This window comes from Ostrinia nubilalis, chromosome 20, assembly GCF_963855985.1.
Source record: "Ostrinia nubilalis chromosome 20, ilOstNubi1.1, whole genome shotgun sequence".
Lineage (NCBI taxonomy): Eukaryota > Metazoa > Arthropoda > Insecta > Lepidoptera > Crambidae > Ostrinia > Ostrinia nubilalis.
In genome coordinates, this window is record NC_087107.1 from 11,968,713 (window position 1) to 11,984,924 (window position 16,212).

The 16,212-nt window shown below is 40.5% G+C and overlaps 1 protein-coding gene across 1 annotated transcript in view; it reads right to left on the reverse strand.

The window, feature by feature from the left end:
• The window catches only part of LOC135081905 (nephrin-like), a 183,528-nt gene that overhangs the window by 23,630 nt on the left and 143,686 nt on the right, over positions 1–16,212 (reverse strand). The window contains exon 6 of the mRNA XM_063976686.1: positions 11,433–11,543. Coding sequence (XP_063832756.1) covers positions 11,433–11,543 — 111 coding nt within the window. The remainder of the gene's footprint in view (positions 1–11,432; positions 11,544–16,212) is intronic.

Genomic DNA, 16,212 nt, shown 5'->3' on the forward strand with positions numbered 1-16,212 from the left:
GCAGTGGGTGTCTTTTCGTTTGGAATCAGAGTTGGTTTGCGTTTTGGACTCGCGGGACACCGCCGGGAGTCCATTACTCGTTTAAATTTTCTGAGGGATTGAAGTCAACTTCGTCATGACCCTCGTCGTCCTCCTGTTGGTCCTGGTTGAAGTTGACCCTACGGAACTGAGGATTTGGGGTGTTGAATGGAGGCCTTTGACCCCTCATTCTGTTATTGTATTCTCGTTTTCGACAGACGTCGATAGTGTGCCCTGGGGCTTTGCAGTATCGACATACGACAGTGGAGTTGGAACCCGAAGGTTGAGGTTGAGATTGAGATTGAGAACTTTGTTGTTGGTTGTTGAAACTCTGACGGGGTTTCGTGAATCGATTATTGTTATTGTTGTTGGGTCTTTGGTCGGGAACAGGTTTTTTGTATAGAGTCTGTTGTATCCGTTCTTCGGATACGGCGAGGTTTACGGCTTCGTTGAGAGTTGATGGTGAGCGACATCTCACTATATTGGAGATACGGGGATGTAATCCCATTAAGAAATGGTGGAGAGCGAGATCCTCCATTGCGGCTGTCCTACCGGGAATTTCTTTGACTTTAGTTTGCGACAACGATATCTCCGTCAGGAGTTGGGACAGGCATGTCTCGACTCGGAGCGCGTATTGGCTGACGTTTTCATTACCGCCCTGCTTACTCTCCTGGAGGTCCATTAGCAGGTGCGCATAATGTTTACGCTCACTGAATTGAGTTTTCAAGAATTCCTTCAATTGTTCCCAATTGGTGAATTCTTTTATGGAGCACGCGACTTCCGCTTTCCCTTGAAGTTGGCATAATATGTATTTAAAGACTATATGTTTTTGGGTCTCCGTGGCTAAGTTGTAGGCGTTGTTGCAGTTTATGATAAAAGAGTTTAAGGTTTCTCTACTGCCATCGTATGGCTTTATGAATTTTAGGAGGATACTGAGGTCTAAATTCATTGCAATAGTTGAGGGAGCAGGTTTTCTGCCCCTTTTTTCCCTTTGGACGTCCGCTACTGGGCTTGTGGCTCTATCGTCCTCCGACATTGGCAAGTCCACGTCTACCGGTACGGGGAGCACGTCCTTGGGTACTCTGAACTCTGATTTTGACATTTTGAATTGATGTAAAGTTAAACTTCTTAAACCGTAAATGATTACAAAAGGATTACACGATAAAATTGGTCACAACGCCACACAAAGAATTGAGTCAATTGAATATTAGATAAGGTACAAAGAACAAAGGCCAGACTCACTACAATGTTGCGTAGACGGCGAACGTGAGCGCGACGACGGGAAGCGGCTGCATTCCGGAGCGATAAGGGCGTCTCAGGCACGGTGTTACGCGTTGATTGTCTTGAGTTAGGATGATATTTATTTCAGGTTGCGGCAAATCGGGATACGGCGGAGCAGGATACAGCGATGAGATTCTTCTTCAGGATGCAGTGGAGATGGTAAGTATTTTCTTTCAGGGCCAGCGATGATGGTGAGTTCGACGACGGTTGCGGGACACAGCGGGAACAGTGGGACACAGCAGATACAGCGGGACACGGTGAAATGTAGCGGGACACGAAGAGGTACAGCGATGATGCAGTGTGATGCGACGAGAAACGGTGAGATACGGCGAGATACAGTGAGATACGGTGAGATTCTGAGTTCGAACTTGGATCACTTGCACACACACTGTTTGTTCACTATACTATACTTCGGACGCGGTACCGAGGATTTTATAAATCCCACCGCTGCCACCAATGTTAGGCCGGGCTTTGATAGAGTCTTTTTAAAAAAGGCTAATTATTCTAGCTAAAATAAAATACAATGATTGGATTTGAAAGAGGCAGCCGTCACGCACGAGTGGTAGCGAAGAACTGGCGAGCCCGTGAAGCGGGCGAGCCAACTCGGGCAAAAATGCTGATGCCGCAGGATTTTCTGGGCATCAGGGGTTTTATGTACATCAGAGGGATGTAACAGTTCGTTTCAGCCAAATGACGTCCACTGGTGGACAAAGGCCTCCCCCAAGGTTTTCCACAATGAACGGTCCTGCGCTGACTGACATAGCTCGCAGAATTGCTAAAATCAAGTGGCAGTGGGCGGGGCACATAGCTCGTAGAGACGATGGCCGTTGGGGCAGAAAAGTTATCGAGTGGCGACCACGGGCTGGATGACGTAGCGTGGGCAGGCCTCCTACTAGGTGGACCAACGATCTGGTAAAGGTCGCGGGAAGAACCTGGATGACTGGTATTATAGTGTATCAACTACCCTACAAAACTATAAATACGAGTAGTCTTGATTCCTGTTTTCGAACAACCACCTTTATGGCTTTTAAAAAGAGACAGTAAGTATTATCACGTCTTCTCACCGCGAATTAATGCTATACATTTTTCTCTGCAACTTGAAACTACGAAAGATTTGATCATTTAAAGTAAGAAGTGGTAGAGACAAAGCGTTTCTCGGCGCGGAATCAAAATAAATTTGCGGGTAGTCGGAGATGTAGGTCAGAAGTTATAGGTTATGTGGGATTTACCTGGAAACGTGGAGACAATTTAAAGTTTATAGCAAGGCTAGAGAGAAGTGGTTTATGGAAATAACTATTAGAGGAGAAACAGATAATATCTACTTACAAGTTAATAGTCACCATTCAGGAAATTTAACCTAAATGAAGGAACAAATTAATACATTAGTTATACTAATAAATATTCCTGCTTTTCACAACAATTCTTTGGACAGTTTTGGACATTTCAGACATTCAGTTAGATTTGTAATCCTGTTCTTAAACCACCCAGCGGACGATAGACTAACTTTTTTTTGCAAAACAGCTCGTATTCAAACAACATAAGATTCTATATTGTTTATCTTCATATGCTGTCAACTATACCTACTCGACCATGACATACTTCGTTTATGTTTTCATACTTCCAAATCTATTACCACTGTCACTCTTTATTAACTACTCCATTTTACCAAAAACAACATCTGCTGCGCATTTTTCATCAAAAAACGAACATTAGACACTAACAAAAAGAACAGTTACCGCATCAGTCAACCAGACGTCCCTACAAAGGCACACTTTGCGGGGAATTGGGAAAATAGTGGGGAATTGGAAAACACCGACTATTAGTGTTACAAATGACGCTTCCCGTACAAACGTTCGAAGGAAATATTTTCTGAGTTGTAACTTTGGAAGATGGGGTGGTGTAGTTCATAATATGAAGCGTTAAATTATTATTTACTTTCAAACATAACAACATCTTTTTGCGTAGGGGATTAATAATAATAATAAATAAATAAAATATTTATTTTCATGAAAAGCTAGGTACTCAATACACAATTCTTTACTGCATTTAGGTACAATACAAGGCAGCAGTAGTTATTGCACTAGTCTCGCAAACCTGTATCGCAATAACTATAAGTGGGTTTACAAATTTATGATTTACTTTTACAAGTACTGTAGCTCCGGTTCATACTAATAATTTAAAATAAAAGCGACTTTGAGACAAAATAAAATTAGAATTCAGTTAATATAGCCTAATTAAACTTTCGCAGCATTCATGGTTTTTTATAGATGTTTATTTTATTGCATCTAATAAAATGTATTCACATAATAATTAACCACTAAGTCTCTAATCACCTGCCATTGAAATAGATTGTAGTTACATCACAGGTAAAACCACAGCAGGTTCACTCCACCAAAATAAATCCTTTCAAGTAGAGTTACGCCCGGATTGCGCGCGGGCGAAAACCGCCGAGCGGGACCCGATTACAACCGCGCCCGCTGCGGGCGAAAACCGCGTCGTGAGTTTGAAGCTGCGGGCCGGCAACCGCCGCGGGCGCGGGTGAAAATCGTGCCATGAGTTCTTAGCCTTATAGGTTCGTATTATATAAAATGTCATCCCAAAATCTAAACACTAAAATGGCATCCAGCTTGTTACCTACTTCTGTATCTGCAGTTTTATATTAGACGTTAATTGTAAAGCAAGTGTCGCCCTCTTTGTCGGTTTTTATGGTATCCCCACGGGGTGGCAAGTGTGCAAGCTACTTCTCTTGTATGATTTACCACCTGTTTACTATGTGACAAGCAAATAAATAAATTAAGTAGCTAATCGGTGCTTAAATCCACCTGGCGCTACTTATTTACTTCTACTGTAACATCGCTTTACAAGTTAATTAAATATGTAGTCAATGTTATTTCGATTCAAATCGGTCCCCATTTGCTGATAGAAGCCAATTAGGTGAGTAGAATGTTCGATTAATTCACGAAGAGACAATTGACATACACTTTACTAAGGCTGGGTTGCACCATCTTACTTTAACTTTAACAAACGTCAAAAATCTGTCAGACTCCATACAAAAAGGTCAAAAAGCTCCAGTTATTGTCATTGTTACGGTGAAAATAACATGGTGCAACTGAGCCTCTAAGGTTGAGTTGCATCACCTAACTTTGACCGTAACTATAACGAAAACCGGTGTTTTTTGTAAGCAGATTTTTCACGTTTGTCAAAGTTTTAAAGTAAGATCCTGCAACCCAGAATTAGTTTAATGCTGAAGTAGATTGAAAACATTATAGACTAAGAGCTAGTGAACGCCAGACCTACGTTATTTTTAGGCTGAAAGTTTGTCAGCGCATGCTCCCAACATAGCTAAGAACCATGGCCAAACATGAAGTTTGGGTCATCGTGGCTTTAGCAGACAGACAGTGCTAAAGGTGTGTAAAATATTAACCCAATAACGTAGGTCTGACGTTCACTAGTTCTTAGGCTGTTTTGCATCACCTAACATTGACCGTAATTTTGACGATAACCGGTGTTTTTTGTATGGAGTTTGACAGATTTTTGACGTTTGTCAAAGTTAAAGTAAGATGGTGCAACTCAGCCTTAGTCTATTATTAATGACACACGAATAATAATTAGAATGACACGTCAGAGGATATGGAATAACCCAAAAAGGGCACATTCCCACGGCTATCCAGCTTTGAAAGATCCTGTAATGCAGGCCCGCAAAACTGGACTGTCGTGTGAATGCCCATAATCATCATCATCATCATCATCATCATCATCATCATCATCATCATCATCATCATCATCATCATCATCATCATCATCATCATCATCATCATCATCATCATCATCATCATCAGTATCATCATCATCTCAGCCATAGCACGTGGACGTGCACACAAACACACTTATGGGCACTCCTTACTGGCACTCATAGGACCGACGACATCATAAAGATAGCAGGAAAGCGCTGGACGCAGGCCGCTACCAACCGGGTAACATGGAAAGCATTGGGGGAAGCCTATGTTCAGCAGTGGATGTCCTATGGCTGAGGTGATGATGATGATGATGATAATGAAATGGAGGAATGGATAAACTATTTTATTTTAACGTAATCTATAACGCGATTCTACAAATAAATAGGAATGGGTTTTGTAGAGCTTAATTTATAAAATTAGTTCGCCCACAATTTGCCGTGATTTCAAAATAGGTTCTAAGTTAATACAATGATAATATTGTGTTAATGGATTTATAGCGTTTTGCTGAGTACAAGGTTATTTAAATGCTATAATAAAAGAGATTAAGTGCTAACAATACTATCGTAGGCGTAATCTTTATAAAGGCCAGTAGTCATTTTGCTAGACAATCTATATACTTATAATAAATCTGTAGAGAGGTCAATTATTCTGTACATGTAATATATTTTCAAAATAACTATCAGGGGGTGATTAGTGATCGATACTGATGCCAAAAATGCAATCAGTAAAATTTTTGTCTGTCTGTCTGTCTGTATGTTCCTTATAGAAACAAAAACTACTCGACGGATTTTAACGAAACTTAGTACAATTATTCTTCATACTCCTGGGCAGGTTATAGTATACTCAGGAATTCCCACGGAAACGGGAATTAGCGGGAAAAAACATTTGTATGAAAAATCTAAACCGCGTAATATAGATGAAGGGGGTAAAACGGGATCCACGCGTACGAAGTCGCGGGCGGCCGCTAGTTTGAAATATAATTTAACTATTACGAATTTCAAAATGTTTTTCCTTTATTGTGGGGACAATATATGAGGGTTAAACCTTATTGTAAAACGTTATAATTTTGTTTTCAATTTGTTTTGTTATTCATGTTTGTAAAATGTGAACAGAAATGGACACTCGGTCCTCCTAAGACTTTAACTTTCATAACTATGGGCATTTTTGATTGGATGGATTACCACTCAAAATTAATAGCTGACAGATAAAACCTACACATAAAATAAGTTATCAAAAATACTTATTATTATTAGACCTCTCCCCGAGTTGTCTGGAAGACATCGCATCAAGAGATAAGACCACCTAAATTGTAACGTTTTAATTTTTTTTGGCCAATTTTAAAAATTATCTGCTCGTATGTAAGTACTCATAGCAGAATACCGAGTGGTCGTGACGTGCTCTCTGCCGTCACAGCTTATACAGAGCGTGCGTTTACTCTGTTTTTTAGTGTTTAATTTGTTATTTATTTGTAATGCTTAAATACTCGCATAAAATAAATATTTTCTTTCTTTCTATTTTACCACTTAACCCGCATTATTGTCCTTGTATCTACATCTATGGTTCACTCGTCTCCCTCGTAGCAAAAACCCGACATATCCTAAAAAATAAAGGAAAAGTAAAAATGGCTGACTCCACGTGACTCCAGCGAACATGTTCGCCCACGTCTTTGTTATTTCAGCGGTGAATATATTAATTTTGAACAGATAGCGACGTGGTTACAACGGCAGTAATTTGTTGTTTGCGTTTATAGGAAAGGGGAGCTTTTTTGAGCTTTTACAGGGAATCCTGTTCCCGTGTAATGTAAGTTACAAGCTTTTTGTGTAAGGATGTTTTATCTAATTGTAGGTAAATATAATATATCGACAATCTACAGTTACTGTCTCTAACTATCTAAGGCTGTGTTGCACCATTCCACTTTAACTTTGACAAACGTCAAAAACCTGTCAAACTCCATACAAAAAACACCGATTATCGTCATAGTTACGGTCAACGTTACGTGGTGCAACCCAGCCTTAATCTATTAAAAGCGAAAGTCACTGACTCACTCACTCATCAAGAAATCTCGGAAACTACAAGTGCTAGGAGTTTTACATTTTGCATGGGGGTTCCTTTTAGAACGTAGGTGCTCACTCAGACGGGATTTTACAAAACTCCACCCCTGAGGGGGTAAAACGGGATCCACGCGTACGAAGTCGCGGGCGGCCGCTAGTTCCTAATATAGATGAAGGTACATCAAGCTCTACACTCTATATGTAGTTGTAGCAAGAGTGACATTGCAACAAAAATATGTTATCTAATGTGTGGACTAAAATTTGGTTAGTTTGGTACTATATGATTTGGGATTATTTAGTTCTAAATCATAATATAGAATGTCCAAGGATCATCATTTCAACCACAGGACGTGTCCAATACTGAACATAGATCAGCCCCTAATGGTTTTTAGATTGGCCGATTAGAAGCTTGCATCCTGCGGCTTCCTGCAACTTTTATGTGGTCATCTGTCCACCTTGTGGCTGCGCTTTACTGGTAAATGGCCTCTATTCCAGGACTTATCCAATTCACTCAATCATTTAAAATCAGGCTTTGAAGGATTTTAGAAGTTCTGCGCATGGATTTCAAAAGTTTAGGGAGTCAGAGTGAATAAAGTCATTAAACAATTTGAATTTGAATTTGAATTAGAGTTTTATTTAGTTATCAAGTCCATTTTAGACTAAGTACCTACTTAGGTATTTATAACCTTTTTTATAAGCAACTGTGACGGGCGTTAGATAAACGAATAACAAAAAGTTAGCATCTTTTTGTTATTCATTCGTCTAACGCCCGTATTCTCAAACGATGCTTGCTTAAGTGAAGCAGCAAATCGAACGCACAGCGTTGAATAGAGCTCTGTGATTGGTTCGTGTGTCACCTTGTGCGTCCACGCGCACTGTGAGACCTCATAGTAATGTTTGTGAATACTTACATTTTAGACTACTTACTTAGGTATTTATAAGCTTTTTTATTCGCAACTGTGGCTAGAATCTTTTCGTTATTCGTCCGTCTAAGACTGTTTCTATTCACTTAATACTTTTTACTTTTTTACGACCGTTTGCCTTTGCGATAGCTATAATCATCGGTATAAAACTTGAGTAAACTAAAACTTTTCTTTTAGTGCAGACATGCAACGCATAAAGCACTGTGTACATTAGCATTTTCACTTTAAAATGGTAATTTTTGTAATTAACAGCCCTACCTTTATAAGGCTGTGTTCATAGTCGTACGTTGGAAAGCGCTAAAGGTAAATAAATAGCCTGGCTTTCGATTTGTTGTACTAAAGTTGTTTTTATGATTTAAAGCTCTTTTACTTCGTTATAAACCAGGCAAAACAAACTATGTATTTGAACAGTATTTGCGATGAATTACGTAGTTTACATAGAAAACTTCGAGTGTAGTGTCCAACTTTCAGAAGAGTGGGCATTCGACATAATTTTTGTTGAAAACACCCAGTTTGATACAAAAAGGTGTCCATGCACACAAATAAATAAATACTAAGTATCATTTTTAACTTTTTTTTTGTAAGACAAAGCTTATATGTATTATCTTCTTAATTTATCTTCTAAATATAAAAGGGAAATACCACTCACTGATTAATCACGAAATCTGAGAAATTAAAACACCTACAAACTGGAAATTTGGCAGGTAGGTTCCTTAAAGGGTGTAGACATCCTTTAAGAATGAATTATACGAAACTAACGTACCAATTTACTACCTTAAGGCCACCCCTAAGACGGTAAAAAGTGGGTTGGAAGTTCGTATGAAATTCCTATGTTTTTACGCGTCCGAAGTCGCGGGCGCTAGTTATTTATATTGTCGCTCTTATTTTTTTTTTGTATTGTGCACGAAACGAACCCATGACTATTTCCATAATATTCAGGTACACAAAGTACCGGTCAACCAGCCCTCAAATTTCCTGGTAAAGTTCTCAAGAAATACACAACAACGCAAGTAAATGTTACAAGTAAAGAATTTGTAAGACTTGTCAGAAAGTGTTCTATGAAATATGAACTACTGCGTTTGTGAGGTTTCTTACCAGCAAACCTTGTGTTTCTTTTCAAGTGTTAGTTTATGTAATGACTTCAAAGGAACGGTTACAAATAAGTACGAAGGGAAAAGTAAATACCTTAGATGCTGTTAAAATTATAACAATACCTACTACACTCTGTCTATAGTTTAAGGCTGAGTTGCACCCCCTAACTTTGACAGTTACTATAACGATAACCGATGTATTTTGTATGGAATTTGACAGATTTTTGACGTTTGTCAGAGTTAAAGTAAGTTGGTGCAACCCAGCCTAAGAGATGTCACTTTGGGGTGCGATGGTGAGCGACCTCCTCGTGGTGCACCCTGGGCAACGTCCGCGTGGTCTGTTCACGCGGGCGGCTAACTTCTCACCTGCGCGGCAGGTCTCGTCAACTCGGCGGGCCTGTCGGGCAACCCGTAACCCACAATTGAGTGGGCCGGGGGCCGTCGAGGCATTTGCCCGGGCCACGATGCAGGAGACATCTTTAAAAACCCCCACAGGTGGGGGCTGGCGGGGCGTTTGCCCGGGCCCATTCTTTGGAGGGCCGCTCTCGGTACTTCTCTGATCAGCAGAGCTGACCGAGCAGCGGCATAGAGCAGACCGTAACCCGCTACGGCGGGCCGGGGGTCCTGTTATACCAGGGCTGCGAGGAGAAAACCTCTATAAAAAACAACTGGAGGAGGGGACTGGGGGTTCCCTCGAAGCCAGAGAGGCTTGCTCGTGAGCGAGCCTCTAGCCTGAGGCGGAGCTGCGGACGAATGTCCAACCAGGACAATAACTCGCGGCTCCGTTTCTTTGGGCTCTGGTGGAAACCGTCGGGTTTTAGTGGGTAGGCCCCGCCTTTAGTGGGTAGGTGGGGAGAGTCCCACATAACCCACTGGCCGTCCCCATAGACCAGTACTATGCGCAAAGCATTTCCCGACGAAAAAAAAAAAAAAAGAGATGTCACACAAAAAAAAAAAAAGAGATGTCAAGGATCGGTGCTGTCTGCAACACTGTTTCTACTGCACATCAATGATCTGCTCAAACCCGGTACCTTTGGGTATGCAGATGACACAACAGTGACAGCCAAATATCTTTCCGGCGCAAAAGCCAGCGGGCGTGAGGTCGAGTCTTGTCGTGAGTCCCTTATCGAACGCTTAAATTTGGCCCTTCAGGATGTCTCTGATTGGGGCGATGCCAATCTGGTCCAATTTAACGCGTCCAAAACACAGGCGTGTCTGTTCTCCGCCAAACGAAGTCCATTTCGTCTGGCTCCAACATTCCGAGGTGTGCCTGTTAAAATCACCGAGCGACTCCAACTTTTGGGTATCGAAATGTCCAGCAAGTTGAACTTTGGCGAGTACATCGAATCCATAGCGAAAACTGCTGCCAAAAAACTTGGTATCCTCTCGAGGGCAAGGCAGTACTTCTCCAATAAGCAAAGGCTGCAGTTATATAAAGCACAGATCCGACCTTGCATGGAATACTGCTGCCACCTCTGGGACGGCTCTGCCAAGAAATATTTGGCTGCTTTGGATTCGGTGGAAAGGCGTGCCAGGAGACTAATCGACAGCCCGACCCTTGTTGAAGCGTCGCTCCAGGAACTTGACCACCGCCGTAAAGTTGCTTCTCTAACGGTTTTCTACAGGCTACACTTCGGAGAATGTGCGAAGGAATTATATAACTTAATTCCACCAGCCCCTTTCCATCACCGGGGAACCAGACGCAGGCTGGCGTACCATCCCTACATTGTCGACATTCCACCAGCTCGCACTAAGCGTTTCGACGACTCCTTTATAATGCGAACAGCTAGGGACTGGAATTCGCTGCCTGCTGCTGTATTTCCTGAACACTATAATCCGGGCGTTTTCAAGGCGAGAGTGAATAGGCACTTACAGGGCAGATATGTATGTTAGACTGCATCTCACTTAACACCAGGTGCGATTGCGGTCAAATACCTGCCTTGTCTAGCATAAAAAAAAAAAAAAAACTTTAGTTACGAGACATCTCACTTTGCAACAACTTTTCAAATTGTTTCAACCATCACGTAAGTGTCGACCACGTTGCATATCGCCCGGTTGATGAAATCTGATTGGATATTCAAACACTTCTTCGCTCCACTCCGCCTCGCCTAGATGGGAACCGGGCCTAACCTGGTGTACAGGACAAAATAAAGTTTCATCTACCACGTTGAGTACCACGGCGACTAAAAAGTTGTCGACACTAACATAATGGGACCTACTCACAACTTGATAAGTTTAAATTCTTCGGTTCGGTTCGGTTAACGTTATAGTTGTTCGGGTAACGGTTAATGACCCTGACAATCACTTCACAGATTATTAAATATAACTTACCGCCTCGAAGCTCGCATAGAAGAGTGAAGTTGCCTCCTTCTTCTAGAGGGCCGACCACACCAGCTACGTCCCTCCCTGCCTCGTCGTAGAGCAGGAGTTGATGAGGAGGCACTGTAACAAACAAGATTTATGCAATTTATTTATTTATTTATACTTGTTGCACATAATTATCCAAACTAAACCCCGAGAACGAGGAAGACCTCGAATCAAATGTAAATAAGGACCTTAAAGAGGCCCAAGTCAGTGAGACGATCCAGGACCAAGCTGCCTGGAGACGCATGATTAGGAGGGCCGACCACAAATAAAATGGGAATGGGCCAGGCAAAGAAGAAAATACTTGTTGCACATAAACACTGTACAGTGGCGGACTTAATGCCAAGTGGCATTCTCTACCAGTCAACACAGGTCAAGCTGAGAAAGTAAGGCGGCGCAAATAACAATAATGACAAAAATGGCACTGTATACATGTACTATGTATCATGAGTAGTCTTATTTTAAAAGGATGATTAACGCATGAAATGTTCAAAGATATTTCGATTTCATAAAACGTTACTCTTATAAATCAATATTTTTTTACATTCATGCGAAACAAAAACTGAATTTAAATGTGGACTCTAACAATATTGAGTTTCCGATATGTCAGTACAGTTGGAGCGTAATGATCAATTAAAATCTATGCGGGTCATGTTGTTGTAGGGACTCGAGTTACAAAACATTTTTAACCGACTTCATAAAAGGAGGAGGTTATTATGTTCCAGTAACATTCGAAGTTTCACTTGTGCTCATTTTAGTATAAAGGCTGACTTTGCAATCAGTATCCAATTTTTTAATAAGCTATTAAGAACAATTTAACAATACTATTTTATCTTAATTATTTTTAATCGTTGTATTTTTCGCAAAAAATATTGAATAGCTTAAGTTTTAAAGTTTTTATTTATATACGCGCACCATTATGTCTATTAAGCTGTGCAGTTAAGTGTGTGATCGTATTTTTCTATGAACGAAGTAAATTATCCACGTGAGCCAATTTTGAAACCGCGCGCAGCGGATAAAAATAATTGAATATTTTAAAAAAATGTTTTTTTTTTATGTAAATCGATAAAGTTACCGACTCTGAGTCGCTCTTAAAATTTGGACATAGATTACAAAACCACCCTGTATTTGTACTGTACTGTACTGGGTTACTATACTGTACTGTATTTTAGCACAAAGCTTATTGGCAGCGATCGAGTTTTGTTAAAAATCTGCTGCGGAAAAACTGAAAATTTTCCATAAATATTTGTGGAAAATAATTTTCGCTTTTTATTTTTTCTTTGCGTCAGGTTTTTTGTCCCATGTTCTAGATTAAACTCTATCTATTAGGAACTAGCTTTACGCCCGCGACTTCACCCGCGTGGAATTTCTTCTGCCACAGAAAAACTATATCGCGCGCGTCCCTGTTTCAAAAACCGAGATAAAAACTATCCTATGTCCTTTCCCGGGACTCAAACTATCTCTATGCCAAATTTAATTAAAATCGGTTCAGTGGTTTAGGCGTGAAAGCGAGACAGACAGATAGACAGACAGACCGACAGACAGACAGACAGAGATATTTTCGCATTTATAATATTAGTATAGAGTATAGATTAACAATAGCTCATATTATATTTATGACAACCGAAACTAAATTAATCAGATTTCATACTACAAATGGAAATACATTTTCCATTCCACATACCTATCTGACTTCACAATGTTAGTAATTCATTTACGAGAACGTGTATTTACTTCGTAAACTATTGTGGAGCTGCCTATTTATAAATTCAAATAACATATCTGGTGTGGCGTGTAAATAGCCACACCAGGAATAAAAATTGCGGGGAAGAAAGATGATGCGGGGGTCGGCTGGTGACTCCAAACAACTCAAAAATACAGCTGCATAAAACGGAAACCACCAACCTGCGGATCAGGAGACGGAGACCAGGCTTCGAGGGTCGACCCGTCGATATTTCTTGCGGTTTTGATTATTTCAATATCTTCAGCAAATATTCAGCGGATTTTTCACATTGACTTCATTGACAGACGATCCAAGACAACATAGAGTTTTTTCTTAATTTTCCATAGAGGTTTTTCGCGAAGGTTGGCTCCTGCGAAGGTGCTGGCCCCGAATCCGATAAACAGATTAGTGGGAAACCATCTCATGCAGCTAGATAATTTGAGAGTTGGAGCCACCGAAGAAAAGGAAGAGAAGAAAGTTGGACATAGGCCCAACCATGCTCCCCGCCTTGAAGTTCATTAGGACTTCAATAAAGAAATTATAATAAGAAAAGAAAGAAAAGGGGGAACATGACGTATTATTGCAATTTGCTAAGTATAAACAAAAACTTCAAAATACATCCAGGAAACCGTAAAGAATCAATTCCCTAAAGAAAACAAAATGTATAAAGTCCTCACATCGAAGAGCTTTAAAGTATTTAAATTAATGCATAAAAATAATACGAATAATATTCAAGAAATAAAATAATAGTTAATGTAATAAATAAATGCGTTATAAGTTGTTATTGTGTAGGTAACGGATATAATTTAGTTACTGGGCGCTTATAGACACCAGTACTGGTTCTAACAGAAGCGACTCTGACCACACCATCGGAACCGGGAAAAACTTCGGTAATTACACCAAGTACCCAATGCAAAGGCGGTACATTATCATTGCCTATTATTACAACCGTACCTAGTTCGATTGAACGTTCAGGTGTGCACCATTTCTGACGAACTTGCAGCGTGTGCAAATATTCCAGGCGCCATTTATTCCAATATGATAAAACAAGCTGGTCTAAAAGTTTCTTGCGGTTGGTTAAAGTTAATTTTTCATCTTTCAGTTCTGTTGAAGGCAAGTAACGCAAAGGAGTGGACATTAAAAAATGTGCTGGTGTCAAGACGTCCAGATGTGGATCAGCTGATATCGCTACAAGCGGTCGAGAATTTAAAATGCATTCAATTTGCACAAGAACTGTTAGAAGTTCTTCATAAGTAAAAAGTTGTTTACCTACAACACGGTACATATGCGTTTTTATACTTTTTATATTAGATTCCCATATACCACCAAAGTGTGGGGCGCGGGGAGGGATCATTTTCCACTCTATGTGATGATCAATTAGCATTCGCTTAATCTCATCTTGAAATTCAGTATTACTTAATACGTTATATATTTCGTCGAGCTGGGCTTTAGCACCGACGAAATTGGTGCCATTATCTGAATACATAACAGATACTGGACCGCGGCGAGATATAAATCTTTTAAAGGCGGAAAGGAACGCATCTGTGCTAAGATTAGAAACTAATTCTATATGAATAGCTTTCGTAACTAGACAAATAAAAAGACATATGTATGCCTTTTGAGAATGTTGTCCCCTTCGTCTAGTGGGAATGAAGTTAATAGGACCTGCAAAATCAGTACCAGTGTGTACGAAAGCTTTAGCATCTTGAATGCGAAATGCGGGTAAATCTGCCATTTTGGGAGATGGATGCTGCGGGTTCAAGCGGAAACAAACATTACATTGTCTACAGCGGGCGCGTATAATAGATCTGGCATTTAATATCCAATAGCGTTGACGAAGAATAGACATGAGCAATCCAGGTCCAGTATGACAATTAGCGGTATGATAATGATCTATAAGAAGTTCGACGACGCGGTCACGTTTGGGTAGAAGCGCAGGATGTTTGGCTTCATAGGGAAGGTCTGATTTAGACAGTCTTCCTCCAATGCGAATTACACCGTGAGGGTCTAAGAAAAGTGATAAGCCACGGAGATGCTTCGAAGGCAACTCACCAGCCTTTAACAATTCAATTTCTTTGTTGAAATGAACGCTCTGAATGCTTTTGAGTATAAAAATCTCCGACGCATTTCTATTGGCTACGAGCTCATTACTCGGCAACCTTTTTGTGAATTTCAGAATATAATAAAACGTGTTTAGAAGCTTATTCCAGGAATTAACGTGGTTCGATATTTCATCAATTAAAGAAGGCTCAGAAGGAGCAGCAACAATAAGCGTATTGCTTTTATCTTTAAACTCTGGCAGAGTTTCACTCTCTAATGGAGTGAATATATCGATAGGCCATTCATTGACAGGTCTTTGAAGCCAGACTGGACCATCCCACCATAATGAATGAGAAATCAGCTGAGAAGGTAACATCCCTCTAGATATACAATCACTGGGGTTCTCTTTGCCCGACACGTGATGAAAACAATGAGGCGGTAAATTTTCTTGGATTTTGGCTACTCTGTTACTAACGAAAATAGACCATCTATGAGGAGACGAATGTATCCAAGAAAGTGCTATCGTGGAGTCAGAAAAAGCATAGATTCCTACAATTGGAATGCGCTCGGATATTCTCTCTTGGACTACTCGCACAAGTTTCGAAAGAAGTAAAGCAGCGACGAGTTCCAAGCGTGCTAGCGTTTGGATTTTACTTGGTGAGACTTTAGATTTAGCACATAGAAGCCTGACAACAATATTACCTGCAGGGTCAGTTATGTGTAAATAAATACAGGAACCATAGCCATTGAGACTAGCATCGCAGAAAGCAACAATGTTTACTGCGCAATCCATGTTAACACCTATATGACGCGGAATACTCATGGTCGAAAGAGCGGGCAAATCCAATAGGAAAGCAGCAAAACGATTTTGAATGGATTCCGGAGGCACTTCATCCCAGTCTATCTTGCTTAACCAAAGTTCCTTAACCAAAATCTTGGCAAACAGGACGACGGGAGCAACTAAGCCGAGAACGTCAAATAAGC